Below are 27927 nucleotides of genomic sequence, written 5' to 3' on the forward strand. Positions count from 1 at the left end.
GTAGTTTCAAGTATTCAACACTAAAATATTGGAAAATGTTATTTACATAGACAAACCTTGGTTAAAATTATATATTCAAAATATTTGCTTTTCCTAAATAGATTCCAGACCTAAAATAATAAACACACCTTTACACGAGAAGTTCTGACACAAAGCCATTTTAGAATAAAACACTGTTAACCAGGGAGGCAACAATCCAGCAGGAAGTGAACTAAATATGGCAGTCGGGGGTTTGGGGGCAGTACAGTTTCAAAGCTAGAGACCAAGATAAAAGCTGGCACAACACTTGGACGTAGTGGTCTGAAATGTCTGTAGGAAATAAATTTAGGGACTCAAATGTGAAACTGCTGTTTAATGCAATGAACAAAAAATGTAAGAAGAAGCAGCCTCCCATACACACAATAACTTAGAACAAGGTCATTTTGAAACTGCAAGGCATACACATTATTTGGCACATAGCAATCTGAAACCAGAGACTTTCAACAATGGTAGGAATTGATTTTAGTGAACAGGATGATCTAAAGAATGTAGTAAATGATACTGGTTACAGGTTTTACTAGCAGTAAAAAAATGTTTACACATACATTTAGGTGGCGGCAGAGACAAGGCTTCAATTGGCTTGGATGAAAATGTGTTCAGTGACAGTGAGCAATCAAAAATGGGCCATACGGAAATGTAACAAGCAAATCTCCTTTTATCAAACCCACAATTAGAGACTTCACACTAATCAAACTGTACAAATATATATGTTTTAGGTGTATGACAAATGCTGCTTTAAAGGAGGACGCTGGAAATCAAGACAACTTTGATTTTGTATAAAACAAAACATATGGGGAAAAACTGCAATCCATTAGAAATGGAAACTAAAGGCTGAACGTGTGAGATGAAGATCAGTGGTCGATTATAGTATCTTCTTTTTGAGTATAAGTGGTCCCACGTTGTCTCCAGTCAGCTCGTTGTGCTTTACGTGGGATTTGTCACAAACGGGAAACTGAAATACACAATAAAATATTGGCAAGATCAAAATATAATCAGTATTCAACAAGGTCAAGAAACATTTAAAAAGTTTGTTTTACTTTGAATTTGAAAACGTGCTACAATCACAATCGAAAAAAAAAAAAAAAAAAGCTTAAACTTTAATATTAATCTTCATTCAAACACTGTGACTAGATTGCCGTTTTTTGTGGTTTTTAATTGTAAGCGCTCCAAAAACAAATAAGAAGAGGAAAACTGTACCGTTTTGGAGCGCCAGCAGCGACAGTAACACACATTTGTGCTCTTCAGGTCCTCGATGTCAATCTCATTTACGACTTTTGGGTTCTCCTTTTGGATCTTCAGGTTGATCAGGCTGTCTCGCTGCTTCTTCTTCTTGGGCAGGAATGGGCGAATGGTCAGATAGCCCAGCAAGGCCAGGATACCAAGGAGAGGCAGCAACCGGAACCACTCGGACACTACAGACACATTACACACATTCAGCGGACAAAGGAGAATAACTGAGCATGTGCTGAGTACAAATGACTGATGGCTTACTGTGTGGTGGGCTTAATTCCCCTTAGAGCAGAGCTTTAACGTCATGATTTAAAATCTATATTTTTAATCAAGCAGTGTGGAAGGAATCATTCATCTAAAAAAAAACAACAAACAAACAAAAACAACATTGTAGATATCTAGAAAACAACACACTCTCGCTTTCCTGGTTTCTGTTTTGTATTAACGGGTTGTTTTCCTATGCCTTGCCTTTAGTTCCTGAATGAACTTTTGTGCTCCGAGTCTGACAGGTGAAACCTGTGCCACAGGCACTCGGTCAAACTTGAATAGGTGACAGTGCACCCAGGAATGGACTTTTCTGTTTTAGATTTGCATTAAGCTCAAGGAAGTTGTTTGGGTGTGGGTGCATGGCAATGCTTAAAAAAAGAAAATAATAATGATAATAATAATAATAATAATAATAATAATAATAATAATAAGATGCAAAAACTATTGGAATTAGAACACTGAAGACAGAAATGTATGGCATGCTTCACTTCAAGGTGGCGTGGGTCGCAACCTGAGTGCCAAAAACTGCAAATTGTAAACTTAAAGCTGCACAGGTTTTACTTTGACTCGGCGATGTATTGTGTTAGAGGCGTCATTTACAATGTAGCCGAGTAAAAAGGGTGAACAAGATGTTGAATCGCAAATGCTTGCAAGCATGCATGCGTGCATGTACAGTATGCAAGCTGCTGCCGTGTGCAGAATAACTGAATATCATCTTTCTCATCTTTGAATACTATTTTTCAAAAGTCATTACTAAATTTGCTGAACACCATCAACGTCACTGTCCAAGCAGTTGGCTTTGAATCTAATGTAAATATTCCCTTTACTTAAATTGTTAATTTGATATGATGGAACCATGTTGTACTTTTCCCTACCCGGGGATGAGACGACGTGACTTCGGTGGGGGGAAAAAAGTTTACAGAGCCCGGGTCTTACTACAATGCAAGAGCAACATACTAAGCTGCAGGGACAAACGCCACGTTTGACAGTTACTGTCAAAATTGCATCGACAGTGACAGCCACACGCAAGTTGTACTATTGCTTAATTTCTGACTCTTCGCTGATGTTGCTGATAAAGAGTTTTGAGTGAACCAGGTAGTTGTGGGGATATTGTTGTTCTCCTGTCACAACACATGGCAATGAATGAACTTTTTTTTCTTCAATGCAGAATAAAAACTGAAATAAATGGAAGTAGAGGCACTAAGGGACTACCCACAGCACTCATCTTCTCAAGACGGTCAAAAGTATAACACAGCTGCCATAAATTAGCATACCTGTTAGCCTTGCAAACCCGCCGATCGTCTCCGGAAGCGGAATCCTTTTCAGATAAGCTGGAAGCTGGACTTTTATTATCCGCGAAATACTTTCCAAAACCATCTTGTAATCTTTCTAGGTTGCTTGTTTTGTAATTGACTTAGATAGTTCCTCTGGGTCTTTCATGACATTGCGTTAATTTCTTAGGCGCAGCCTGCCGCCGGTACGTAAACTCCTCTCACGAAAGGCGAACGCAACCAAGACAGTGCGTAAGAACGTTCGTGAATACAACATAAGTTGCTTTCTGTGACGGGAAAGATATTGGCCAATCAAAGTCGTTGGAGTTGGTGGCGTCTGATTGGTACGTTCGACCTAAACGTCATGGTGCTTTCTGTGTACTTCATATCCCCCTTGGACTTATCGCCTTTAAATAACCAACTCAAATAACTAATCTCTAATGCATGTTATAGAGGCCAACATGATCCCCACCATCAAAAGTAAACTCTTTGAAAATGCATAAACATATGTTTTACTCTCCTTTGTTGTGGTATAAATGTTTTTTGTCAGCCAGATGGGTTTCTGGAACGTTCAGGAAAGATAATCACACATTTTATCGATGCACTTCAAGGCAACATGGGTGCCTGCAGGAATTTTGCATGTAGATACACATTTCGTGAAATCTCTTTTGTAGGTTGTAAGCTTAAAAAAGTGGTCCATGAGGCCCACATCAAGCCCTGACACACAGTTCCTCACTCCGCTTTCAAACATGCCACAACAAATTATATATGTGATTTTAAATAATAACTTTGACGCATTTTGATGAACAACTAATAAAAGACTGTGACCATTAGCTTTTCATTCATCTCCTTTAGGCAAGTTGATTAGCACACAGGAGAAATAAAAAATTGCCCGAGGGCTTCATTGTTCTGATTTGCTGTCATCGATGGGTTTGTGGCTTGGAATGGGGATCATTTACCTGATCCATTTTTATTTATTCATTCGCTTTCTGTGCCTGCTTCTCATACAATCGGTGTCAGTTGTGTGAGTCAGTGTTGGAGCCTCTCGGTTGAAAGCAGGGTACATCCTGGTCTAGTCATTAATTTATCGCTGGCCCACAAAGAAAGCAAACAACTTTGACTAACTACCACTCGCACTTGTGCTCACAAACCTACGGCCAATTTAGAGTCCCCTATTGACCCCCGACTATATTTTTGGAGTATGGAAGGAAGCTGGAGTACCCAGAGAGAACCCACGCAGAGACAGGGAGATGCAAACATGCAAACTCCACATTAAAAGGCCCATAGGCCCGAATATTGAACCAGCAACCTTCTTGCTGTGAGACGATAGTGAAACAAGGACTGAAGTAAGATGCCAATAATGTTTAGACATATATGTGACCTACTCCTCCTACTCACGACCTACTCCTGTGCTACGAAAACCAAATTTAAAGACCCGTCAAAAGTATAAACATTTTTGCAACCATAAATTGGGACTATACTGTATTTCGAGATGTTTTCTTATTAAAAAAAAAAAAAAAAAAAAAAAAAATCTTTTTAAATCTGCAGCATAGAAGTAGTCTTATATATATATATATATATATATATATATATATATATATATATATATATATATATATATATATACGTTTGTATAAATATTTAACTAAATGTTATCAAACTACTTCTATGCTGATGCTGCAGATTTAAAAAGTATTGTTGTTTTCTTTGTTTTTTTTTTTTTTTTTTTTTTTTTTTAAATAAGAAAACATCTCGAAATACAATATAGTCCCAATTTATGATTGCAAAAATTTTAATACTTTTGACGGGTCTTTAAATTTGGTCTTCGTAGCACAGGAGTAGGTCATGAGTAGGTCGACGTACTCAGCTCCAAAAAAGAAGGAGAAAAAAAAGATGTGGTTGTGCTCCCTCTAGCGCCGAACACCTTATTTTGCGGCATCCTTCACTAAACTTCATTTCCCACAGTGCATTATCAGTTTTAGTAGTTCAAAGATTTGCCTGTATCCCTGAGAATTCCTTCGTGTTATCTTATATTATTCTTTATTTTACCGTTGGGAAAAATGTCATACACAAACACATTATATATTGGCCTTTATTTTCAACGATAGAAATGCTTCAGTCTTTAACAATGTGTTTTATTGGGGGGAATATTTATAGTCAGCTAAAATACGTAGTTCAGGTCCTCATCCTTCAGTGTCATTGGTGAATGACCGAAGATGTCGCACAGCAGGTTGTTTGCCAGGCTGCTCTGTAAGTTATGCTCTAAGTTACACTTTTTTCTCTGGTAAACGTGACGATATGGTCCCTGTAACAAACGCACACACGTTGCTGTTGACATGGTGTATTTGCAGACACTAGTCCTTTGCCATAGTCAGTTAGTTGTTGGCAAAGCCTACTGTGATTGGTTGTCTGTTAGCTTGTAGCTAGGTAAACCTTGCATTCGTTTGCTCAATGACAGCTAGCTTCTTAGCTCGCTAGCAAGCTAGCAATGTTCTCTGTGACATCCGACTAACCAGCAACTTTAAACCCTTGTCACATTGCTTTAGGCCAGAGCGACGGTTGATCTTTGACCTTTAAGTGCCCCTTTTACTAACTATAGCATGACCATTATCTCCGCTCAAAGGTTTTGCCGTAATGCCTCATGTTTAGTTTTTGACCCATCAATAGAAGCAGCTGCAGCTATTCAGTCACTGCAGCCTTCATTTTGCACCTCGAGCAACTTTTACATTTCCAATGTTCTAGTTAAGTCATGCTTCACTGTATGAGGACCAGAAGTGTTTTGTTACTTTATTATCAGGTTTTTGTCATAGTTTAACTTACCAACTTTTCTAGGGTAATTGGTCTTTGGACATGGTCAGTGATAAGTTTCTTACTGAGGGCACCAAAGAGAAGAGCAAAGTTCAGTCAATCAGTGTCTTGAGTGCACTCAAAAGCATCTGCATCAACTTTGTTTTATGTGCACTGTACTGAAGCTTTATTTATTCAGCATGCGAAAGAACTTTTCCATCATATTTTTCCAATCATTTTCAAATTCACCATGTTTATAACTGATATTTATTTAATGTTTCCTTTTGCAAAGTTAACTCATTTACATTTTGACATGTTTCATGCGCATGTTCCTGACTTTAGTTCTTAGAGGTCAAATCAATAAATGGTCAAAATTTACAGTGCATTCGTGTTTCAATACATTTTTTTTTTTTAGCCCTGCAGTTAGAGTTCAATTTTAGGATACTATGGGTGAGACGTCAGTGTGGTTAGGAAAATAAAAGGCACAAAACGTTTTCTTGATTTGTGATTTAAGTTTGCAATTATGTGATCTTAACAGAATTGATTCACGACGTCTCACAACGGCTTGCTGCATGATTCTCTTCAGCTATTTAATTTGAATTTGTTGCTATGTGAATTGAAAAAAAGTCCTTGCAAGAGTAAAATTTGCTGCGGCCTGGAATGTGGTCTCTGTTCATGCCTTTTCCCTATTTAACGTTTTTAAATGGCCCACATTCAGTGTATCTGCACAGCATTATCTTCAGCGCAAGACATCCCTGTGTTTGCAACAGTTGTCACAAGTGACAGAGTGCAGATGTAGCTCTAACCCTGTGTTGTCTCGTTGACTCTTCAGTGCAGCAGAGTGGGGTCAGACACTGCTACACAGCCACAAGAAAGAACCTGTACATTGACCAGAATACAAAGGTCATCTGCCAAGGCTTCACAGGGAAACAGGTTTGTACTGATGGCTGTCACTGATGTTTCTATTGTTGCGTCACAGCTAATGCAATCTTGTTACAATTTTCCATTGTTGCGCTCACACTTTCACTTCCATAACTAGTTTACTGTATTATTTAATCGGCAGAGATGGACAGTGAAAGCTTACTTTTTTTTTGCCCACTTCTGTTTTCAACCGTTTCTTCATCACTTTAAAAAAAAAAAAAAAAAAAAAGTCCAATCAAACTGTAAGCCAATGCTGTGTAAGCGGGATCAAGGGATATGTATTGCTGTATTGCAAGACAACTGGGTCCACTAGTGCCTGACTGCTGAGCTGCATTGGGTTGTGACCCAGATGGAAGCTCTCCATGTGCACAGTTGAAATTTTGGGATAAATGGTATGAAAGATTTGTTATTGTTTTTAAAATTTTGCATTTATATTCAAATTTAGACTAGAATACGTTTGCACCTGAAATTAGGAAATTGCTATTTTAATTTAAAGAAAAATAATAACTCAACATGGCGCTTTTGCCATTGCTCGTCTGCATGTAAACCATACCTCTTAAGCCACAAGGCCCAAATCACGAAAAACACCTAAAGATGAAATACTATACTCGTCTGAAATGTTGATGCAACAATATATTGAAAAAAAGATTTTCTTATCTTTAAAAACCCAAGAGAAATTACTGTCTCCACAGCCGCTGCTGCCTTGCAAAGGTTCTTGAGTTTACTTTGCTTTATATATCCGCTGGAGAGGTCGCTGGTTCTCCAAGGTACTTGCTTGCCTTTGATTTGTAGTTACATTTTGGCCTCGTGCAAAAACTGACTCTTGACTTTGGACGACTCGGCTCTTGGCTCCATAATAATTTATTCTGCTTTCTGGCTTTGTGCAGTGGTTGCAGGATTCTTTTGTCTTGAAAGCCTGTAAATTAGACTCGTTCAGCATGTGATTTAAGGCTGAGTTTATTCCCTTTGACCGCCTTCAGACATTGACGTAGTAAATAATAAGCGTGTGTGGCAGCTTGTTGATCCTCCCAGTTATTTTTCAGGAGCGTGACAAAGCGCAGGTGATTCACTTGGAACCGTGTCCAGTCGAGGGAAATAAAAAATCGTGGCAAGTGTGCTCAACAAGCCAAAAACCGTTGACGTCCCAGATTTATACCCCTACTCTCTGTCCTTGTTCACTTTTCATTTTTCATCCATCTTTCTCCCCTTCAACCTAATAAGGGGACATTAAATTTAGTTCCGGTGAACACTTCAGGTAATTAGAATTGGATGAGGAATGAAGCAAGTGCTTTTGAGTGTACATTGTGGTGTCTTCCTGACTTGATAAGTAAGCAATTTCTCAAATTTACTGCCCCCGCGTTTGCGATAATCATGGCTGGCAAAGTCGTTAGCAAGGTGCAGGAGTATATTCCACTTTGGGTTAAAATGCTGATTCACATCGTCAGACCCCCCTAATAGTCCAGTTAGGCTTTTTAAATGGAGGCCATTTATTTGGACTCCAGTCATGGCTTGGGATCGGCGTTTAAGTTTTTATTGATTCATTGAACTTTTTATTTGATCGATCTTGGCTGATCGATCTTGGCTGATCGATCTTGGCTGATCGATCTTGGCTGATAGATCTTGGCTGATAGATCTCTCCCTCTTATTAACGACAACAGAACATTATCGATTTCAACCTTATGAATGCACGAGTGAAGGGTTTGAACTTTGCATGCTCTCCCAGGCCTCTGCGTGGGTTCTCCACAGTCCAAAGACATGCAACTCAGGCTTAGGCAAGTGTGGGTGCTAATTGGTGGTTGTGCGATAAACTGGCGACTTGCCCAGGGTGTGACCCACCATTGCTTCAGGGCAACTGGGATGGATTGCAGGAGAAATGGGGATAGCAGATAGCGCAGGGGTCACCAACTTGGTGGCCGCGGGCACCAGGAAGCCCCAAGGGCCTCACGAGAAGTCCGCAGACCCACAGCTCGTTGAACTGCGACTAAAATTCAATTTTATCCAACCTTGTTTAGTCATTTTTGATAATTATTGAGAACTCATGAGCTTGATGAGTGTCTTCACATAGATGAGTATCATTAATAATAATATATAACTCAGTATTTCAGGAGAACTGGTAGCAAACTGGTAGCCCTTCATACGGCTCAGGACCCATGAAGTAGCTTTCAGTGCCAAACAGGTTGGTGACTCCTGAGATAGACGGATGAATTGACAGACGTTTAGCATCAAAAAAGTGCTCGTAAGGACTGTTTCAGTCCATATTTATTTTCCGCTGTAACCTGATGTTAGTAAAGCAAAACTGAGATTCACCCAGCAAGGTTTGACCTCCCGCATTCTTTCATCCTCCCTCCAGAGTTATTACTGCCCTATCTTGTTTTTTATTCCAAGTGGAGCCTGGCTCCGGTGTTTGCACCACACACAGGCCGCTGCGACGAGCGAGTAACAACAAAGTTTGCCCTCGCTGCTCACCTCAGTTCACCTTGTAATTTCCATTTCTTGTCACGCTGAACGCTGATGTGATTCGGTCCCTCCTGAAAGGCCCTGTGTTTGAACTCTTTTGGTATGAAGTTAAATAGGAAATGTGTACTTATGATCTTCAATATAGTCATTGCTAATCATTAACTAATGAGAACTCATATTTACATCAGGAATAGGTCTGTAATTGTAGCCAGACATCGCAGCTGGGATGAGGGTGATGTGAGACTAAGTTCGACATCAGAAAATCATGATTAACAACAGAGTGGCCCAGATGTAATTTGAAGATAGATGTAATTTCAAGAGGAAAAAATTGCAACAATGAAACTGAAGCTGGCGACCATCGGCCCAACAGTCTTATCGTCATATATTTTATTTTATCAATTATTTTTTTCAGTGCCAAAGCTAAAGTGGCAGCATGGCCTTTCAATATAACACAGTACAGTATATTAACAGGATATCATTTTTTGCGGTGCACTCTATTATCTCGAGTTCCACTCCAGTCCTATATAATGTATGTAATGTACTGGTATTTTAAGACCAAAATCACATTTATTTTGCAATGTATATTTCAGATTTTATCAAAAGTTCCATTTACTTATAAGATATATATTTTTTCTTTCCAGCCACCAACTTGTCTATGTAAAGTCAATTCTAATTTTTGAGCTTTTTCTCTGGCTTTTTTTTTTTTTTTTTACCTGGCTGAAAAGGTGAAGAACAAATACATAATTTTACATCGAGATGTTCAGAAAATGTTCTGCAATCTGGAGTGCTTATTATTGTGCATTGCCTCCTTTTGGTGGGAATAAATGAATCATCCAGCTAAATGTCAGGAGCAACATCTTTCTGCCGTGATGGATTCCCCCTGGCCCTCAGGAAGAGCGCTGGCGTGTGAATTATGTTTGTAAATTGTCTGCGGCAGCGGGTATTTTATAGATAAATGTTGGAGAAACTCCAAAAGTTGCTCTTGATTTGTTTTTCCCGATGTTCGGCGAGCAGATTAAACTGGTTTTACATCATTATTTATCCCGGCCTCACCTCTGTATCCATCCCTTTACTCGGCGGCGCAGGTGATAAATCCCCTGCCTGGCAGCATATTTTTCCCTTCCGCTCTGTCTGTAATGGTACCTCAAGGTTGACGCTGCTCCTCGCCTGGCTGCGCGCTCACCCACTCCCTCACTCCTGTGGCCTTGCAGGGAACCTTCCACAGCCAGCAGGCTCTGGACTATGGCTCCCAGCTCGTCGGAGGCGTCTCCCCTGGCAAGGGTGGCAAGACCCACCTGGACCGGCCCGTCTTCAACTCAGTCAAGGAGGTAGGAGTCCACCTCCAAAAAGAAAAAGTTCCCTATTTTATTTAAAAAAAAAACAACAAGAAATTGTCTGAATCCTTTTGATTTTCCTTAAGAAACATTAGGTGGCAGTCTTTCATTACTTAAGGCCTCTCCACGTCCTCGACCACATCATTGGCATCTCTCTTCTCCTTCTTCCTCCTCCTCCTCATCCTCCTCCTCCCCCGCTCCCTTATCATCTCAGGCAAAGGATGCAACAGGGGCACATGCCTCTGTGATTTATGTGCCCCCTCCGTTCGCCGCTGCGGCCATCATCGAGGCCATCGATGCGGAGATGCCCCTGGTGGTGTGCATCACAGAGGGCATCCCCCAGCAGGACATGGTCAGAGTCAAACATAGGCTCCTGCGCCAGGGCACCACCCGCCTCATAGGCCCCAACTGCCCAGGAGTCATCAACGTACGCACGCACGCACACACGCACACACGCACACGCACACACACCCATACACACTCATTTCACATTGTGCCTTTGAGAGAGCCTCCCTTAGGTTTGCATTACATTCAGTTTTAACGCTGCTGTGCTGATGAGCTGATGCCGAGAACAATGAAGGCGAGCGGCGGCTAAACCTTGAAGGAATATGTAGGATTTAATTATGCTAATCACTCCCCACTGTTTACATGCATACTAGCAGCTAGTGTGTTTTGATCGTACGAGGCTTAGTTTGTAAACCCCATAAACCAGCTTTAAAAGCTTTAAATCATCATCCTTCGTGAGGTTTTTTCTTTCTTGTTGAAGAATCTGGTTAGCGGTTTATTCAGAGTGAACTTGTGGCCGCCACAAGACGCCAGACAATCCTATGGTGTTGTGTGGAGGCGAGCGGGACAAGTGACGTCGCAGAACGCAGTCGCGTGTGTGTGTTTGCGACATGGTTAACGCAGTTTAGTGTGAACAAAACGACTTAACATGAATCTTTTTGCAGCCGGGGGAATGCAAGATTGGGATCATGCCGGGACACATTCACAAGAAGGGAAGAATCGGTGAGCACTTTGAAATCCACCCATACACTTTTTGTTTTTTTTGTCTGAGTTTTAATTGGTTTCTTTAAAAATATTTGCAGAGTGACAGCTTGTGGGGTTGTTTGGTTTGTCCTTTTGTTCAGCAAACGGTCACTCCTGAGAAATGATCTTGGAAACAGGAAGTGGTGTGGAATGAAAAAAGAAAACTTTACCCCCCTTCACCCCCACCCCCTTGCTTTTTCTAAATTCACGCTCTTCATTTGTCTCGAAATAGGAGTTAAATTCTCAGCTAACTCTCCTTTTTTCGACAGCATGGTGAGCTGATTCTGCTAAACCAGTGATCCTTTGCATAAAGACCGCTTTTGTTGTGGTTTCGACTGGCATCACTCCTAGAGCGCAAACAGGCCAGCTGGACTGATGTGATCGTCCTTCTTTGCTTTTTGGTGTTTTTTTAGTTTTAGCTTGACAGAAAACAAAATGTGACAGAACGTGCCAGCAGGATTTTGTCGGATTTCATCACCGTTGATTGAGGTTGTTCTTCTGTGGTCGGTTATTGAGTAAAAACAAAACAAAATCCAACAAAGAAAAAGAGTCTCTATCCCAATGATTGATTTCCTCTTTCTGTTGAACAGGTATTGTGTCTCGATCGGGCACCCTGACATACGAAGCTGTGCACCAAACTACACAGGTTGGCCTGGGCCAGTCACTCTGCATTGGTAAGTGATGACCTGTGTATGTGTGTGATGCATTTTGGTTTTGGCTAAGTGCCATTTAAAGGTCCACACCATTAAGGTTCAGGCTTTCAGGGTTTCTTTTGCGGTCAGATTCTTAAAATCACTTTTACGGAGCAGCAAATGTCTTTGCAGAAGTGCTTCCTGCACTCAGATACATTTTCCCTTTCTTGGAGGTGCTCTTCAAATGGGACAGTGAAGTTAAAAATGAATTTCCAAGCCACCTTTATTGCTACACCTTGGTCATATAAACCTTCTAAAAGCCTCCTACGTGTTTCGGCTACACGCCTTCAAAAGAATGGGAGAAAGACTACCTATGAGTTTGGTTGGTGGTTTGAGAGGTGAGGTGACTTGTAGTCTTCGTCATGGAGGACTTTCAGAAGGTGTATATAACCAAGCAATAGCAACCATCCCAAATACTTCAATGTGTCATTAATTTGTAAGAAGTGAAAATGAATGTATAGATAATTTGATGCACAGACTTAGCATGGAGTGACTCGGCTGAAGTATTTATTGAGTTGTTGGAGTTCTTCCTGCACTCTGACCAATAAAGTCTTTGCTGGTAGTATTTGCAGGCCGGTAGTCACGGCTATAGACTGGTGGACTGGGGAGCACGCTGCACAGCGCGATACATGACGAGTGCAAAACAAGTGAAATGAGGACGAAGCTCTTGTCTCTGCAACACATTCTAGATGTTTCCACTCCCGCTCCGCTCTTGGGAGCGATACGCAGTCATCCCGCAGCACTGCTGGAACAAAGGTCCCTCCGTCAGCCGCCTCCACCACTCTGCTTCTTCTTATTCATTCCACGCGGGCAGATCAGGGCTGGTACACTGCTGCACCTGTGCGATTCAGCGTTCTGGATTCTGCACTAGCAGCTTTCAAGTACAAGGACCTTGTTGTGTGCCCTTGACACGCTGATATTTTACCGTCGTCCTTTGTTTTTGCTTTAAGGTTAAGTGTATAATATTTTTGAGGGATTTTGAAGAAGAAACAGCGACCTCAAGCGGTTACATGATTGCAGCATCTTTCACTCTCCCTCCCCTTACAAGTCTTGCCAGTAAGCTGCGGTGGCCTGAGCATCCAAACCTGAATACTTTGTCCACCTTCTTCGTTGGTTTATTTGAAGACTTTAGAGTTCACCCTGAATAGAAAACGCGCTGTCAGGTGGGCTGGATTGGCCACACCAGGCTTCCTTAGAAATGTGGTGGTGCAAGATGGCAGTTAACTGGGAGCAAGACCCTTGCTCTGTGTATTATCTTATAAACACTACCAGTCAAAAGTTTGGACACACCCAATGAATTGAATGACTTTTCTTTCATTCTCATGACTATTGACCCTGCAGTTTCTCACTGAAGGCATCAAAACTGCGTATGAACAAACATGGAATTATGTAGGAAACAATAAAAGTGTCAAATAACTCAAACACGTTTTATATTTAAATTCTTCAAAATAGCCACCGTTCATAAAAAGCATATTTCGAGTTATTTAACGTACACAATACCAAGACCAAGACATTTGGGGACATCCAATGCGTGGTGCACAAAGACACAATTTACCCTATACCCGTGCGGCCGGGTCTTTTTCCCAGAATTGTTCTCTTTTTTCACCACCTGCCCCAGGAAAAATAAAATCTCTCCCGGGACACAATTTGTCCCGTTTTTTAGGGAAAATTACAAAACCTCATTTGATTTCCGTCTGTGGTCTAGGCCGCTTTCCTGCGCATGCTGCCACTCTGGTGAATTCCAGTACTGCACATTATACTCAGACCAGCTCAGAAGCGAGCCCAAGTAGTCACCCCCTATGTCCGCCATTGGTCCCGCCCCCTTTCTTCAGCAACCGGGGCCGATCGCGTGTCCACGCTGATGCGCTGCAATTGAATTTCCTCTTCCTCGCTGCGTGTCGGAACTGCAGTCTCAATAGCCTGTCGGTATAGCCGCTCGTGGCGAACCATAGAGTGCCCAGCTTTATTGGCTCTCGACAAAATCACAACTGTAAGAAACGCGTTTCCCTGAGCGGCTGCACGCCTCCAGTCAGGCTGTATCAAAGGGCAGAATTATTTGAAGAGCAACTTTGGTTCATTACTATTTAGATATTGTAATTACGGCTTTGTCCTCAAGCTAGACCGCCATAAAGCCAGCGCCCCGACGATATTGAAAATTGTAGAATTCATCAAGATGGTTTATTAGTGGCTCTGCCACTGACCTTGCGGGTCTGAACATGACCAGAGGCTGTAGAAAGTTGCGGCTAACACAATATTTAAAATCGGTGTCATCATCATTGCCTGGTAATGTGCTTCCTCTTTGATTTGTATTCATCAGTCCCCCGGCCCCTCCCACCCGGTGTTTCAACTCTAATTTATTTTTTCTCAGTGGTACTAGTTTGAATTTAGCTGACATTTTGTCACGGCTAAATTCGTCCTGTAGAGGGTTTGCCAAGGCTTTTATGTAACCTGGTTTTAATTTCTGTGAAAAATGCTAAGATTTTTATCTCCTAAGATAGGAAAGAAATAAGAAGAAAAGGTTGGAATAATTAAAGTTCCCTGGATATGAATAGAGAAGGCAAAATTAAGCTGTTCTGTCAGCATTTTGGTGGCCTTGATATCATCGCCAGTTCTAAATTCATCACGTTTCCCCATGACATCAGTCTGTTACAGCTGCCCTGGAACTGTCTCAACAAGTATTTCTGGAGGTGTGATATGTTGACCAAATGTCATTGTCTACCAATATTTAATTCCATGCCCAATGATGGTGGCTTATTTCGACTCTTCACAATGGGGGTGCTGAGCCTTCAGCTGGAACAGTCTCCCCACCCAGCTGAGGGCTCAACAGAATCTGGACTCTTTCAAAATCTGCCTTGAAAATGTTCTCATTTAGAAAAGCTTTGGAGTGTTAAAGGTAGATGAGAGGAGAGTGCACTCAGAGTTATCATTAAGTTTTAATTGTGTTGATTTATACTGTTTTTTTTTTTTTTTTTTTTAATTTGTTTTAAGATTTTAGAATGAAAAGTGCTTTATAAATAAAATTTATTATTATTGTTTTGTTTTTTAAGTTATTATCCGAAAGAATATATATTTTTAAATAAAAACAAAATTCCTTTCATTGTTTTTTTCCCAAGTTTGCAATATTTTGTGATATAATTTGATTTTTCTTTTCAAAAAACCTTGGAGCAAATGGGGAAGGGAAGCTATTGGCTGAATTATTATTTTACACATCAGCTTTTGGTATCAATTCAGACGTTCATAATAGTCACCTTATCAATGAATTCAGTTGGTTCAGAAAGGTTATCTATGAACGGTTTAGCAGGTAATGTTCTCAAATTGTCACTGCATGATAACACCCCTGGAACAACTGACTGAGCATCAGTTTTTTTTTTCTTAAAGACCCACAAAGAATGAACTTGGAATGTTCCATGTGTTCATCAAAGTGCTGTCGGTGTGTCTGGTAAAGATCGTCGTCAGTGTCTTTATTTTTCATTTGATCTCGTCTCATCATTCACGCAGGGGTCCGTTGGGCCACCATTCGAGCCGTATTAACAGGACAATAACATGAAGTCCTGAACAACCAAGTGGTCACTGTGGTTCCCTCCACTGCCTCGCCGTACAAATCTTTAGAAAACCGACACTTGGTTAGAAACCAACGGCATCGTGAAGCTTTTCTGTCTGCTACACACACACACACACACACACACACACACACACACACACACAAACATTCAAATGATCAAAACAGAGGATGAATGAACATTTTATGTCATAATGTTCATGAAACTTGAAGCTGGTTGCTCTCTGAGCACAAGTGTCAAATACTGAAACAAGCAATCACACCTGATGGTGATGACACAAATAATTTCATAATAAATGGAGACTATTTCAAGCGCTTTCTCTCCCTGAGTGAACGGTCTACGTGCACGCCCTGCACGGCTGCAGACTCGATCTCCTATAAACCCACGCGATCAGGCGTGACCTCAGAAACGAAACAAGTTTGTGAGTATTTGTGTTGTTGGCGTAATTGCACAAGCTGGTCCTCTTCAATCATCTTTGATATTTGCGTTCTCGTCTCGCTAATCTGCTGCGCAGCTGTGAAATAATCGTATTGACGCAACACGCCCGAGAATGAGGTTGAGACAAACGATTGTCCGGGGAAACAAGTCGGGCTCAGAATAGGGACAGAAATTGTCAAGTGCGTCTCCAGCTTTGGGTTGGGAAAAGGACCTAAATCTCCTTAATGCGGCGCTGTTGTCTGAAAGAAAAGAGCAAAGGGATGACTGTGTTGGTATTTCATTTGTTTTATAGCTGTTTTAATGGCCAGTTCAGCAAAGGCTAGTGAATTCACCTCACCATGTGCTCTAATGCTCCGTCAGCACACACTGTGTTGGCCTGTTTCTGAAATAATCTTTCTTTTGTGTCTTTGCTTTGTCTTCTGCAAGGCATCGGCGGCGATCCCTTCAACGGAACAAACTTCATCGACTGCCTGGAGGTTTTCCTGCAGGACCCCAAGACCGAGGGCATCATCCTGATCGGAGAGATCGGAGGCAACGCCGAGGAAAATGCGGCCGAGTACCTGAAACAGCACAATTCTGTAAGGAAACCGCAAGCGCACCCACGCGCACAGACGCTCGCACACAAAGACCCACGGGCAGGGCATCGATTTCATTAGCGCTGCTCTCCACGTAACGTCTCACTGAAGGCTTTTCACCCGTGGAGACAAACGTTGAAATGAAATCCTCTCTGAATGAGCTCTTAGTCATGTCCTTTCAAATCCATCATCCGCCCTAAACCTTCATCAGTCCTGCACAAAATGAAGCTTTATTATAAAGTGCCCTTTCCTTTTGTTTACAGCCACAGGCTCTTGCTCCAAGTTTTCATGTATAATCAAGATGAAGAGTGGCAGATGGGGAGAAATAATGGCTCACAGCTCTAGGATTTTTGCGCTGACATTGGAGCGTATCCCGCCTAATATGAAAAGAGTTTTGAACTTGTGTGGAAGAGTGGGCGAAGGCGTGTTGAAACGCATTTTGATTCTCAAAGCTGCGCCCGTTCTCTGCAGGGCTGAAGCGCTTCTTCTGTTTATCGTTGCTCAATGCACACACGCGCTTTGTGTTTGAGGAGCGCTTTGTGAAACACATTTTCTCCGCAGAACCTTCGCTCGTTTTGAAAGACGTACTTCGATTCAATTTAGGCATTCCAAGAAAAATCTTCCCGTCTGTTTTCCCGTCATTGACGTCTCTTATCTTGGTGGTGGATCACAATCTGGGCAGGAAGTGCGTTAAACTATTTCACAATTAAAATAAAGGTGGAATGAAGCCGGGAATGTAGAGAGATTTGATTACTTTGCTGGCAGCCAGCATTGCCCTGAGCGCCACCACACTCTGCTTAATCCCCCCTTGGCAATGCTGTCAGAGGAAAATAACTTCTTTTAGTCATTAAATGCCCAAAGTGCAAAGTCCCCCCAGCAATGACTCCACAGTGGCGACAGCCAATTGGAGGTTTTCCACATCAGTGTGGCAGTAAAATGTAGATTATGAAGCACTGTAAAGTATTGGGGTGTGTGTGTGTGTGTGTGTGTGTGTGTGTGTGTGTGTGTGTGTGTGTGTGTGTGTGTGTGTGTGTGTGTGTGTGTGTGTGTGTGTGTGTGTGTGTGTGTGTGTGTGTGTGTGTGTGTGTGTGTGTGTGTGTGTGTGTGTCTTCTTTGTTTAACAGACGAGAGCGCAAGACATCAGGCAAGAGGTTGCTTTTAAAAAAACAACAGCAGCTTTGCAACAAACTAAACTTCATTTGAATACATCTGAATTTATTACACCAGCACACCAACCCCGGGGCACTTTATGTATAGATGCGTATTAATGCAAAGCCATTTGCCGACAAGAGCGGCATAGGAGCCCAGCCTAAAAAAATAATAAATACAGCAAAACAGTGAAGCCCTGCCCCCGATGATAGATTCTCTCTGCCCTCTCATTAAGATTCTACCGCCGTGAGCTTTGTCTCATGTATTCCCCTTCATTGCCCGTCTGTGTTTGCAATCGTCTTTCCTCTTGTAAGACAGTGAGAACTCAGTGTTCGGCATTAATGTTCAACACAAAGCAGCGGGGCTCGTTACGCCTGCGTGTCTTGTACCTTCCGCCGAGATAACACTCACACGCACACACGCACAGTCCCTCACTCACTCACTCATTCACTCACTCTTTGGGAGCAGAAAATGAAGTCAAATACCTGAAAGAGAGAATTTGCAAGAAAAATAAAACATTGACTTGGAAAATGTTTCATTTAAAGACGCTGATAGAGAGGATTGTATTGTTTTAGTCATTGCCTTTGTTGCCCGCCCACTCACTTGTTGAGTTCATTTTAATCTGAACTTTTGATCTGAACTGTGCACGTCTGCCCTACATTAACATAAAGAATTTAGGATTTACGTGGATATTTTTTTCTAACCTTTTCATTAGCAGGGCAGTGAAGAAAGAGTACATTTAAATAACTGATGGTAAGACAAAACGAACTGAGCTCCACAAAATACAGGAATATTTCAACAAGTTTGATTTAGTGATTTTAGTGATCCTGCCATCCAGCAGCCTTTGTTTCAGGTATGACTAAAACCAAGCAGATGTTCAGACTCCAGGTAAACATTCCACATTAAACAGCGCTTCAGATGAGGGCGATGGGGCTTCCTCCCCCGAAGAGACAGCTGAAAAGTTTCTCATTCAAAATGAGCTCAACTTTGACCGAGAAGACGCGTTTTTCCGCAAATGACGCCATCGCTCATCAAGGGCGAAAATAAATAAATGAAAGTATCGTTCAAGATGCTGCGCCTCCACATTACCTTGACGTATTCTGCCACAGTGGACTCGTAAAACACTGACTGCTTAGTAAATTTTAAAGGCCGCTGTCATAAATGATTTGTGTCACGCTAAATTAAATATATTGAGCTCCTTTTTTTGGAGGAAAACACATTATACCGAGAGGCGAGGGGATATTGATCTCGGCGTCCAGCCGCGTTACACTTGATTTACCGTCGACTGTTTACAGCTGTCTTAATTCTCTCAAAATTCAAGAAAACAACCTTATGCCTCTCGCCCGCGCGCGCCTGTCACATTTTATGATGCGGGGCATATTTCAAGGTCCCGTCTCGCCGCCGTCGAAACGCTCTTAAGTCACCTGTATCAAAGGTCCGCCTATCAACAGCCGCCTCTCAGAAGTTTTGCACAAAATAACCGCATTACCATATCACAATTTGCTTCATGCATATCAAGCAGGTCAGGCTGTTTGGCCCCTTAAGATGCCGAGGAGATTTTCTTTCTTTTTTTTTTTCTAACTTGGTGGCCATGCCTGTCTGCCGAGCTCTGCTAACCCTCCTGCAGCTCCACAGAGAAACATGGCTCACGCCGGCTCGAAACAGGCCTCCCTGTCATGTCTATTGGTGCCCGAACGTCTTCACGTCTGGGTTATTATTTTTTTTATTTATTTTTTTTTTAAGCTTGTGGAGACTTTTTCTCATCTTGGAGGAGCAGGAGGTTTTTGTGTTTGGGAGCCCGACTCCTTCCCTTCTCCTCCCCCCACCGCCGATCTTTAAATTGAGAGACGCTGAGCCGAGGAGACTCCCCTATTGGTCTCAATTAAGGTAATACATCTGAACCGCGGAAGACAAAAGACGAGGGGAAGTGAGCGATGGTAGCGCTCCCTCCCTTCTATGTATTGTTGGTGCTCTGCATCGGGGGAGCCAGGGATTAATAGAGTAATTAAACCCTGTTCGTTTGAGGTAGATTTAAGACTTGATTCACATGAGGGTGGCTTGTTTATTCCGGACGTGATTTGACTGTTGAATACTTGAGCGAGGCGACGGTGCTAAATAACTTTCTTTTTTCCCTGAGCGCGGTGCAGTGCAGATGCGTGTAATGTATTTGCATCTTTTAAAGACTGCGTATCGCACCCATTTTCTTCCCATTCTTCTGATTGGAGTCGTGTCCCACTGCTCAGTTTCCAAAAAAAAAAAAAAAGATATTTAAGCATCTGTTTATCGCAGGCATAGGCAAACTATGGCCTAGGGGCCATATGCGGCCCTCAAAGCTTCTTAATCCGGCCCGCCGACCTTGAGAAAATTACATTAATAGCCAGTAAGTCATAAAATAGCTGTATTTCATCCCTTTTTTCTGTGTTTTAAGATTTCTTTTCAAAGACATAGTTTGTTGTAACTTTTGTTCATTTTCAATTGACATCAAAGCACATTTTTCCTACATCTCTCATGATATATTTGTTTCTCCTATGAGGTGGGTCACCAAAACACAACACATCAATCTGCTCCGGCCCCTCTGTCAAATTTTAGAACCCAGTGTGGTCCCACCGGTCAACAGTTTGGCCACCCCTGCCCCACAGCCTCCTGCAAATATGCAAAAAATAAGAATAATAAAAAAAATACATATAAATGTATTTGTGGTGCCACATTTGTGAAGGGATGTGAGAAGGTAGAATGAAGGTGTTGAATAACCTAGCAGAGGTGTATATGCCGTTGTGACCTCACAAGGGGCACATTTTCTGAAAAGCAGCATTTTAGCATTGACTTGGTGCAAATTGGTGCAAGTGAAGGGAGCAAATGTTAGTGTATCTCATCCACTTCAGTGCAGTTTATTGACAGACTGGAGAATTCCGTAGAAAAAAGTGAATTTTGCGCCACGTGGGACCTTTAAAACTGCAACACCCCCTCATCATTTTCAAAGCGCATCGATGACCGCCTCTCATTGGAAACATGCATCAAGTAAAGCGCCTCCCAGCGCCTCCCAATTACCAAAAGTCACCTCCACTTTTAATTATTGCCAGCCTGCTCCCTACTGGTGTCGGATGAATCACGGTGGAAGTAGACGTCTCGAGATCTGGTGGAAGATGTCGATGAGTCACCGCCTTTTGTTACTGGCCCGCGTGCGTGCGTGCGTGTGTGCACAAAGCCCTCCTCTGCAATTAGGTTGTTATCCTTAAGTGTGAAATATAAGCAAGTGTACACACTAACGCACACACAGACGCGCGTGCGCTCGCCGTCGTACTCGCTGCTTACAATGTTATTACTGGTGATGAAACATGGGCTCCTTTCACCTTGGAAATGATCTTAACTGTTGAACGTAACATCCATCAGCGAGCGAGCGAGCGCCGTCGACAGGCACCGAGCTAATCAGCGTCTGCATGACTAATTACCATCTCAGAAATGAGCTGATAGAAAATGGCAGGAGCCGAGACCCTATCTGGTCACACACCCAGGCATGCAATTAAATGGTGTGATTGACCCTTTGTTTTAATAATGCGGGCCGAGATGGAGATGGCAGGTTAGACAAGCTTGTTACCACTGGGGAGGGAGCGGGGGGGGCTTTTGTGCTGGGAGGACAGGGCCACTTTTTATTTCTAATAACTCGGTAAAATGCGAGTGCGGGAGAAGATTTCCATCTCTTTTCAATGGCATCCCTCCCTTGTGCGGCTCTACACGTGTCCTCACCTTGCCTCCAGCCTGCACTCCGTCCAATTCCCACCAAATTTACACCAACGTTTGTGCGTCTCCCGCTCTTTCCCGCGCAGGGTGCCGCTTCGAAGCCCGTGGTGTCCTTCATCGCCGGCTTGACCGCTCCTCCCGGCCGTAGGATGGGCCACGCCGGTGCCATCATCGCTGGCGGAAAGGGCGGAGCCAAAGAAAAGATTTCAGCCCTGCAGTCAGCTGGAGTCGTGGTCAGCATGTCCCCCGCCCAGCTAGGCAGCACCATTTTCAAGGTGAGTCCTGTGTTTCGGTGATGAAAACACTCTGGGTAATTCAGCGGGCAGGTGTGAAAACAGCAGTTATGAACGTAGAGAAGTGGAAGTTCTTGGACGCCCTTAATATTTCACTTAGTCCCAGTTATTTTTTTGTGTGTGTGTTTTAAAAGAAACACAGATGCATTAGAGCCACTTTAACAAATAGAAATCATTGTGATTTTCTTTGTTAAGACAAAATTAGGAAACTCTTTCCTTGTAGTTGTTGCACTCTGGAAGTCGTCTCTCGCTGAAAAGTGGAGTCTCGCTGAGACTCCACTAAAACAAACTGCACTTGGAGACTGAGAGCTGATTCTTAATGCAATAATGCATCACAAATGCACTTTTTTATCCACCACTCACTAAAAAAATGTTGAACTCCCAGATTGGATTTCAGAATGCACCTAAAATGCACGGTCAGCTGTACAGGTGAACCTAATCTGACCTTCACAAATACAAATAAGTGTCAGAGTCACAAAATCGACAACTGAATGTTCTGGTCCAGTGACAGTTCGTATTTAAACAGTCGTCGTCGTCATTCGCTTCACATTTTGACAAAATCAGACCAAGACGACACCTGAGAAAAAGGTCACGCCATGTCATCATGTGCTAGCTGCCATTTCAATACATTGTTTGCAATAATTATATAAATATTATATAAATAATTCCCACTGCATTCTTCTACTCAGTGCCCTACTTTTATAACATAATATCACTATAGTGTGGACTCTTTAATATGAAATATCAACCCAGATTATAATCTCTGACTTCCTGGGAGAAGTTTATGATAATGTGTAAACTACTGCAAGTTAACTGATTTAGTTGATTACTGTTATTGTTAAAAATCTGTTGCTGCTTTTTTTTTTTTTTTTACGAAGCTGCAAAATATGACAGAAAAAAACAAGGTTACATTTTAACCAAGCAGACGAGAGGCAGGCTCATTATAGCCTCCATTATAAAACGACGATTCACAGGGTTAAAATGGAACACGGCGCTGCACAAAGCCTCTCCTTCTGGCTACAAACCCAGACACCTGGTCGTCCGCACAGCGCCGGCTTTCACCGCCGAGGTATTGTGAGGTTGACTCAGAACAGGAAGGGAAGGAGCGGCGGGCGCTGAATGAACTTTTAATCAGCTTTGAACCAGGCGGAGGAGGAGGGGAAATATTAATAAATATGTGCTGACAGCGGCGGAGATGGCGCCACGGCTCCTTTATTTCAGTTTATCTCGAGGGAAGCCCTGTTAACAAGATGTATAAAACCTGAAAGCGCGTATTGCCCCCGTTCATCATCTTACACTTTCATTAGTACTGCTGGCGCCGCTGCAAACCCGAGAAGATCCACCTCCTCTTCTTGAGCCCGATGTTTAATTCATAGCCCTTTTGGTAAATTTTGTTCTCCGTCTGTCTTTTGCAAATTCCGTCAACCGTTCCAACCAAAACAATAAGCGGAGACGAGAAGCGTGAGGGCGTTAATGTCCAGAGGGGCGGGAAGCAGTGACGTCCTGAGACTGCTGCTCTGCTCCGGGGAGCTGGACAACAGCTCCGCTGTCACCTTATGAGAACCCCGGTCTGTATGAAAAAAAAAAAAAAAAAAAGGGTGCTACATGCGTCATCCTGTTAAATATAATGTGGATGAATTATTCATACGGCTTTCATTGTGTTGTTTCTGTTAGACACATAATGAGCTGGCAAAAATGGTCCCCTGCGTGTTCTCCTATTTTATTATATTCCAAAAAGGAGAGCAGCATTTTGTCTCTGAACAATTAAAGCAAAAAAAATTAAAAATACATAAAGAAACAGAGTGTCTGTGAGAAGTGAGCTGTGAAGGTCTGAACCTTGGCAGTCATTCAGTTGAAACAAAAGCAGAACAACGACCAAAAAATCTTCTCATCATATTCTCTATAAAATAACCTCAGTTTTGCTCATAATTTCCTGTTATAATAAATGCATGTAAAAGTTCAGTCTGCTTTTAAAAGTATCCAGTCATCCAGGTCATCACAGTCTTTCAGTGATGTTGTTGTTGATATTGAAATGGCAATTTCAAATAATGCGGGAACCAAAGTGCAGTTGCCTACAACTCAATCCACAAATAGAAGGATTCAGTGAAGCACAGCATGCTAGTGTGCATTTTACTGCTTTGAAGGAAAAGCAGCGTGTATTTTTTTTTATCGGATTAGTCCAACACAAACTGAGATACAGAGTTGCTGTGCAAGCAGTGAAGAAAACGTCTGAGCCAGAAGTTTCGCAGCAAAGCAAAACAAATCCCAAGTGTTGTTTAATAGAAATTTTTTTCAATTATTATTTTTTTCGAATGTCTGGATTTTTATTCCTCACTGGGCTGCCGTTGATTATCGCCACCGCTTGTGACTCCACCCCTTCGCCTTTCCTTTCGTCACGCAGAAATGGAAGGAATCGAGGTCCCGTCATCTGCTGTCGCCATTAGTCGTGTGAATGATGGCGGCGACGAGTGACATCATCACACTTTGCGGCTGAAAAGCTGATTAATCGCGTGCGAGGGAGCTCTTAGTTGGAATGACATCAGACTCCGGTCGTGTTGGCAAACGGCGCTCAAGCATAAAAACAAAGTCGATGAAGAGACTCGAGTGTCGACGGACAAAAAGCTAAAATAATTCCACGCAGACTGTGTGACGCAATCGCAACGTTCGCGCACCATCGAGTCGCTGTGACCTTTTCCAAGTGAGTCGCGACGCGCCGACGGCTGCTTCCTTCCTCCCCGTCTTAATTTGCAGGTGGCGGGATGTAGGCGCAGACAGGCAGAAGCGAAGGCATGACATTGCGAAATGTGCTTTCCAAATTTTAACCAAAGTGACGAGCGGCAAACGGAGGCGGCAGGTAGATGGAGTGCCTCTCCTCCGGCTCCTGCGCGTCAGTCAGCGCCGTTGTTGCCGCCCGCTTGTAAAACGTCTGGCTTTTCCCTTCGCCCCGTGTTCCTGTCGCCCTCGTCACTTTGGAATCAGATGCATTTTCACTCATCCTCCTTGAGTGGCAACCTCTCCGTTCCTCATTTTACCCCCCCCCCCCCCCCTCTTGACTTGTCAAGTGTCAGAGTCTGTCTCGCACAACAGCCACAGTTCTTTTCTTTTTTTTTGGCCCCACCCCCCCTCCCATCCCCGGCTGTCTTGGGTTACTGTCTGCTGCCTCTGGCCAACCAGGCTTCAGCGTGCATTTTAAAGACACTTTGAAGTGAAGAAATGTAAAACGCCAGGCACCTACGACTGACCTTGCGCGACATCCGGATGATTGATATTTCAATCTCGGCGCTTTTATTTTTATTGTCGGCGCAGCGCAAAAACACAAAAGTGGAGTTGCAAACTCCCCTAATGTCTGAAAGAATGGGTTTCTGAAACTGAAGTCATCCATCTGAGTTCGAATAGAAAACCCCCCTCAGTTGGTCTGCGGTTATTCAAGGATTCCAAAACCAGTCAGACTGGAGGAAACTAAGAAGCAGCTTCCAGCTCGAGACCTACGACAGGAAGCCACCATGAGCCTCGCTGACGCTAAAGAGATATTAATGAAATGTATCTCGTCCATCTTGCCAACCTTCAGTGGAAAGAATTTTCAGTCTATCTTGACATCGCGTCCAATTCTGAAGTACTCCTCCTGATGATAAAGAGTCAAAGCCTCCGGGGAGGAACCATGAAAGAAGAACCCACAATGAGTCGTAAACGATAGCCACTGCTAAGTCGATTGGCATGGGTGCCGTTGTGGTGGCAGTTTCATCACAGCTGGACGCTCTTTTCCCATGGAGGCGACACAAGCAAGACGCCGCTGAAGGATTGTCTCAGCGTCAGTCTTTGCTTCTTTTGGCAAAGTTTCGTGGAACTCTGTTGAGAATCCCAGCTTGCCATCACACACTGAAGCTCGGCTGGTGTCGCTAGGAAGCGCTCGCAGGTGGAAAAACAAAGACAATTGTGGTCTGCGCGTGTATGACCGTGAGAGAAAAGCAGCTTGGTTCTGCCTTCCTTCTGAGCTTCGCCGCTCTCGTACAACTGCTTTCTGTTGGGACTAAAACAACCTGACTCGACCTGAGTTCAGAGTACTGATACATATCAAGGAGAATAAACGGCATGGCTCACTTTATTGACTGGAGTAAAAAAAAAAAAACGCTACAGTTCCAGCTGCAGAAGTCTCAGCACAGACAGAAATCCATAATAGTCTATTTTTGTGGAAAAGCTGTTGCCTAGAGTGCCCAGTTAAACATGCATGCGTGCACCTAAATAAATAAGACCTTGTATACGTATAAAATATGTATCCTATGTTCCTCTCAGGATGGGTGGCCTTTATCTGGCATTACCTGCCCGCCGCACCACACAAACACACCTACTGTGCCGCGGCCTCTCATGTTTAATTCAGGCTCGCCTCGTCTTTGTTTAAGGCTCTCAAGTTCACCGGGATTTTTTTCCTGCCGAACGTCGCTCAGTACCACGCTGGCTTTGTTTACGCACCGGCAACGAGCCCCTTTAAACTGGGACTCTAGTTCACGTCTGTTCTTGCTGTTGTCTGTACTTTTGTCTCTGTGCTGTGATCAAAGATGAGATGTTCCTTTATTAGTCCACACAGCGGGGGCATTTCCAGCATTACAGCAGCAAAGTGCAGAGGAAAAAAAATAAGCAGCATCAGTGAAAACAATAAATAGCAAAGAAGCAAAATTAACAAAGAATATAGAGAAAAAATATGTCTCTGCTTTTGTAATTTCTGAACCCTCTGTCACTCCATCAGCCAGCGGCAAGGAGCGCAACTCCCCAGTCTGCTGCCCAACCCCCCACCCCGACAAACAAACATACAAACAAACTAACCATCTTCATTTTCCCCTTCCCGTGGAGCCGAGGTGTGAGCAGTCGGGGGTTGGCCCGGCTCGCCTGCGAAGGAGCACCGACCACTTCTCCCCTCCAGGGGGCAGTAGACCTTCAGGGATCTACCAGCCTGGCACTCGTGTGTTCCTCCAGACCTGATAAATGACATTTGCGTTGACTTGCTCCCCCCACCTTGTGCCGTGGAAAGCTCTCCAAACTGCGTCTCCTCGCTTCTTCCAGGTTGCCCCCCCCCCCACCCCCCGAATTGAATATGGGAACGGCCGAACCTTTTTTGGAAAAAAACAAAGAAAAAAACACAAACACACTCTCGTTTGTAGTCGCGTGCTCAGACTGCCGATGAAACGCACGTCTGCAACTTGGCGTGGATCCGACTTTTTTTTCCTTTTCTTCAGAATCCAACCCTCTATTGATCACCGGAAGTGAAGCGTTTTAACGCCGACAACAGGAATTCGGGCGACGCAGCGTGCAACATGATTTGCGCCCTCCGGGGGGCAGGAGAGAGAACGAGGGAAAGAGAGAGAGAGAGAGGGAGAAAGAGAGAGAGAAAAGGGGCAGACTCCAAAGCAGCAGCCGCCTCTGTTTCTCCCCGGCAGATCTGAAGCGCGGGATCAAAACAGAGCTGTGTGAATTCCGCATGAATAAATCATTCACTTGTGTTTATCGCACTTCATTTCATGTTGCGTCCTCTCTCCTCCTGCTCCGTTGTCCGTCTCTGCAGGAGTTCGAGAAGAGGAAGATGCTGTGAATGGTGCCAGACGGCGCCCCACCCCACCCCCCCGGCCCTGTGCCCCCCTCGGCCTAAAAAAATTGAGACGAGCCGCTCCGGAGGTGGACCCGGTCCTCTACAGTATCTCCAAAACTCATTATTTCAAACCAAGACGCGCACACATCAAGTGTTTATATTGTCATTTCTGCCATGAACTTGTACCTTGCACAGACGGAAAAAAGAAGAAGAAGAAATAAGTCATAGTGTCTTATCGATACCCTGAAGAAACCATTGTACACTAGCTTCGTTAGTGTTTTGTCCCCCTCATCACAAGTCGAGCAGCCGAAGGCCGGCTTGCCTCCTGGTTGTCTGATCTGTGTAGCTGTAACACGTCTTGGCTCATTTCACTGGATGTCCACCTGAATAAGAAATGTTTCTAATATCACTCCTCTGCTGTGGTGGTGTTTCTTTGTTTCTTTCATTCTTACTTCTCCGTCTGAACCAGGGGTGGGCAAATTTTTTGACAGGTGGGGCCACAAGGGATTCTAAAATTTGAAGTTGGGCCGCAGCAGGAGCGAATGGATAGATGGATGGAGTGTTTCGGT

At 43.2% G+C, this 27927-nt stretch overlaps 2 protein-coding genes and 1 long non-coding RNA gene across 3 annotated transcripts in view; 1 reads left to right on the forward strand and 2 right to left on the reverse strand.

Annotated features, from left to right (window-relative positions):
• The window catches only part of LOC142900738 (uncharacterized), a 370388-nt gene that overhangs the window by 156945 nt on the left and 185516 nt on the right, over window positions 1-27927 (reverse strand). The window lies entirely within an intron of this gene.
• Window positions 333-3067, reverse strand: cisd2 (CDGSH iron sulfur domain 2). Its single transcript, XM_076045222.1, has 3 exons — window positions 2811-3067; window positions 1237-1451; window positions 333-991 (listed from the first exon to the last, which is right to left on the reverse strand). Exons 1-3 carry the CDS (start codon window positions 2911-2913, stop codon window positions 902-904), a joined length of 408 nt encoding a protein of 135 aa, XP_075901337.1. The 5' UTR covers window positions 2914-3067; the 3' UTR covers window positions 333-901.
• On the forward strand, window positions 4923-27767 carry suclg1 (succinate-CoA ligase GDP/ADP-forming subunit alph). The gene is made up of 9 exons (XM_076044937.1): window positions 4923-5057; window positions 6427-6527; window positions 10184-10300; window positions 10521-10733; window positions 11257-11314; window positions 11926-12009; window positions 16452-16603; window positions 21574-21762; window positions 27335-27767. The coding sequence occupies exons 1-9, from the start codon at window positions 5024-5026 to the stop codon at window positions 27359-27361; spliced, it is 975 nt and encodes a 324-aa protein (XP_075901052.1). The 5' UTR covers window positions 4923-5023; the 3' UTR covers window positions 27362-27767.

This window comes from Nelusetta ayraudi, unplaced genomic scaffold, assembly GCF_046127955.1.
Source record: "Nelusetta ayraudi isolate G7.1 ecotype Tasmania unplaced genomic scaffold, CSIRO-AGI_Nayr_v1 ptg000004l, whole genome shotgun sequence".
In the NCBI taxonomy this organism is placed as follows: domain Eukaryota; kingdom Metazoa; phylum Chordata; class Actinopteri; order Tetraodontiformes; family Monacanthidae; genus Nelusetta; species Nelusetta ayraudi.

Excerpts from the sequence above, each read along its gene's own strand:
- cisd2 (XM_076045222.1), bottom strand. The coding sequence starts at position 2,913 with ATGGTTTTGGAAAGTATTTCGCGGATAATAAAAGTCCAGCTTCCAGCT. Across the intron at positions 1,452-2,810 it reads CGGGTTTGCAAGGCTAACAG|TGTCCGAGTGGTTCCGGTTG; the intron begins GTATGCTAATTT and ends ATGTGTCTGTAG. Across the intron at positions 992-1,236 it reads GCTGCTGGCGCTCCAAAACG|TTTCCCGTTTGTGACAAATC; the intron begins GTACAGTTTTCC and ends TGTGTATTTCAG.
- suclg1 (XM_076044937.1), top strand. The coding sequence starts at position 5,024 with ATGTCGCACAGCAGGTTGTTTGCCAGGCTGCTCT. Across the intron at positions 5,058-6,426 it reads GTTGTTTGCCAGGCTGCTCT|TGCAGCAGAGTGGGGTCAGA; the intron begins GTAAGTTATGCT and ends TTGACTCTTCAG. Across the intron at positions 6,528-10,183 it reads AAGGCTTCACAGGGAAACAG|GGAACCTTCCACAGCCAGCA; the intron begins GTTTGTACTGAT and ends GTGGCCTTGCAG.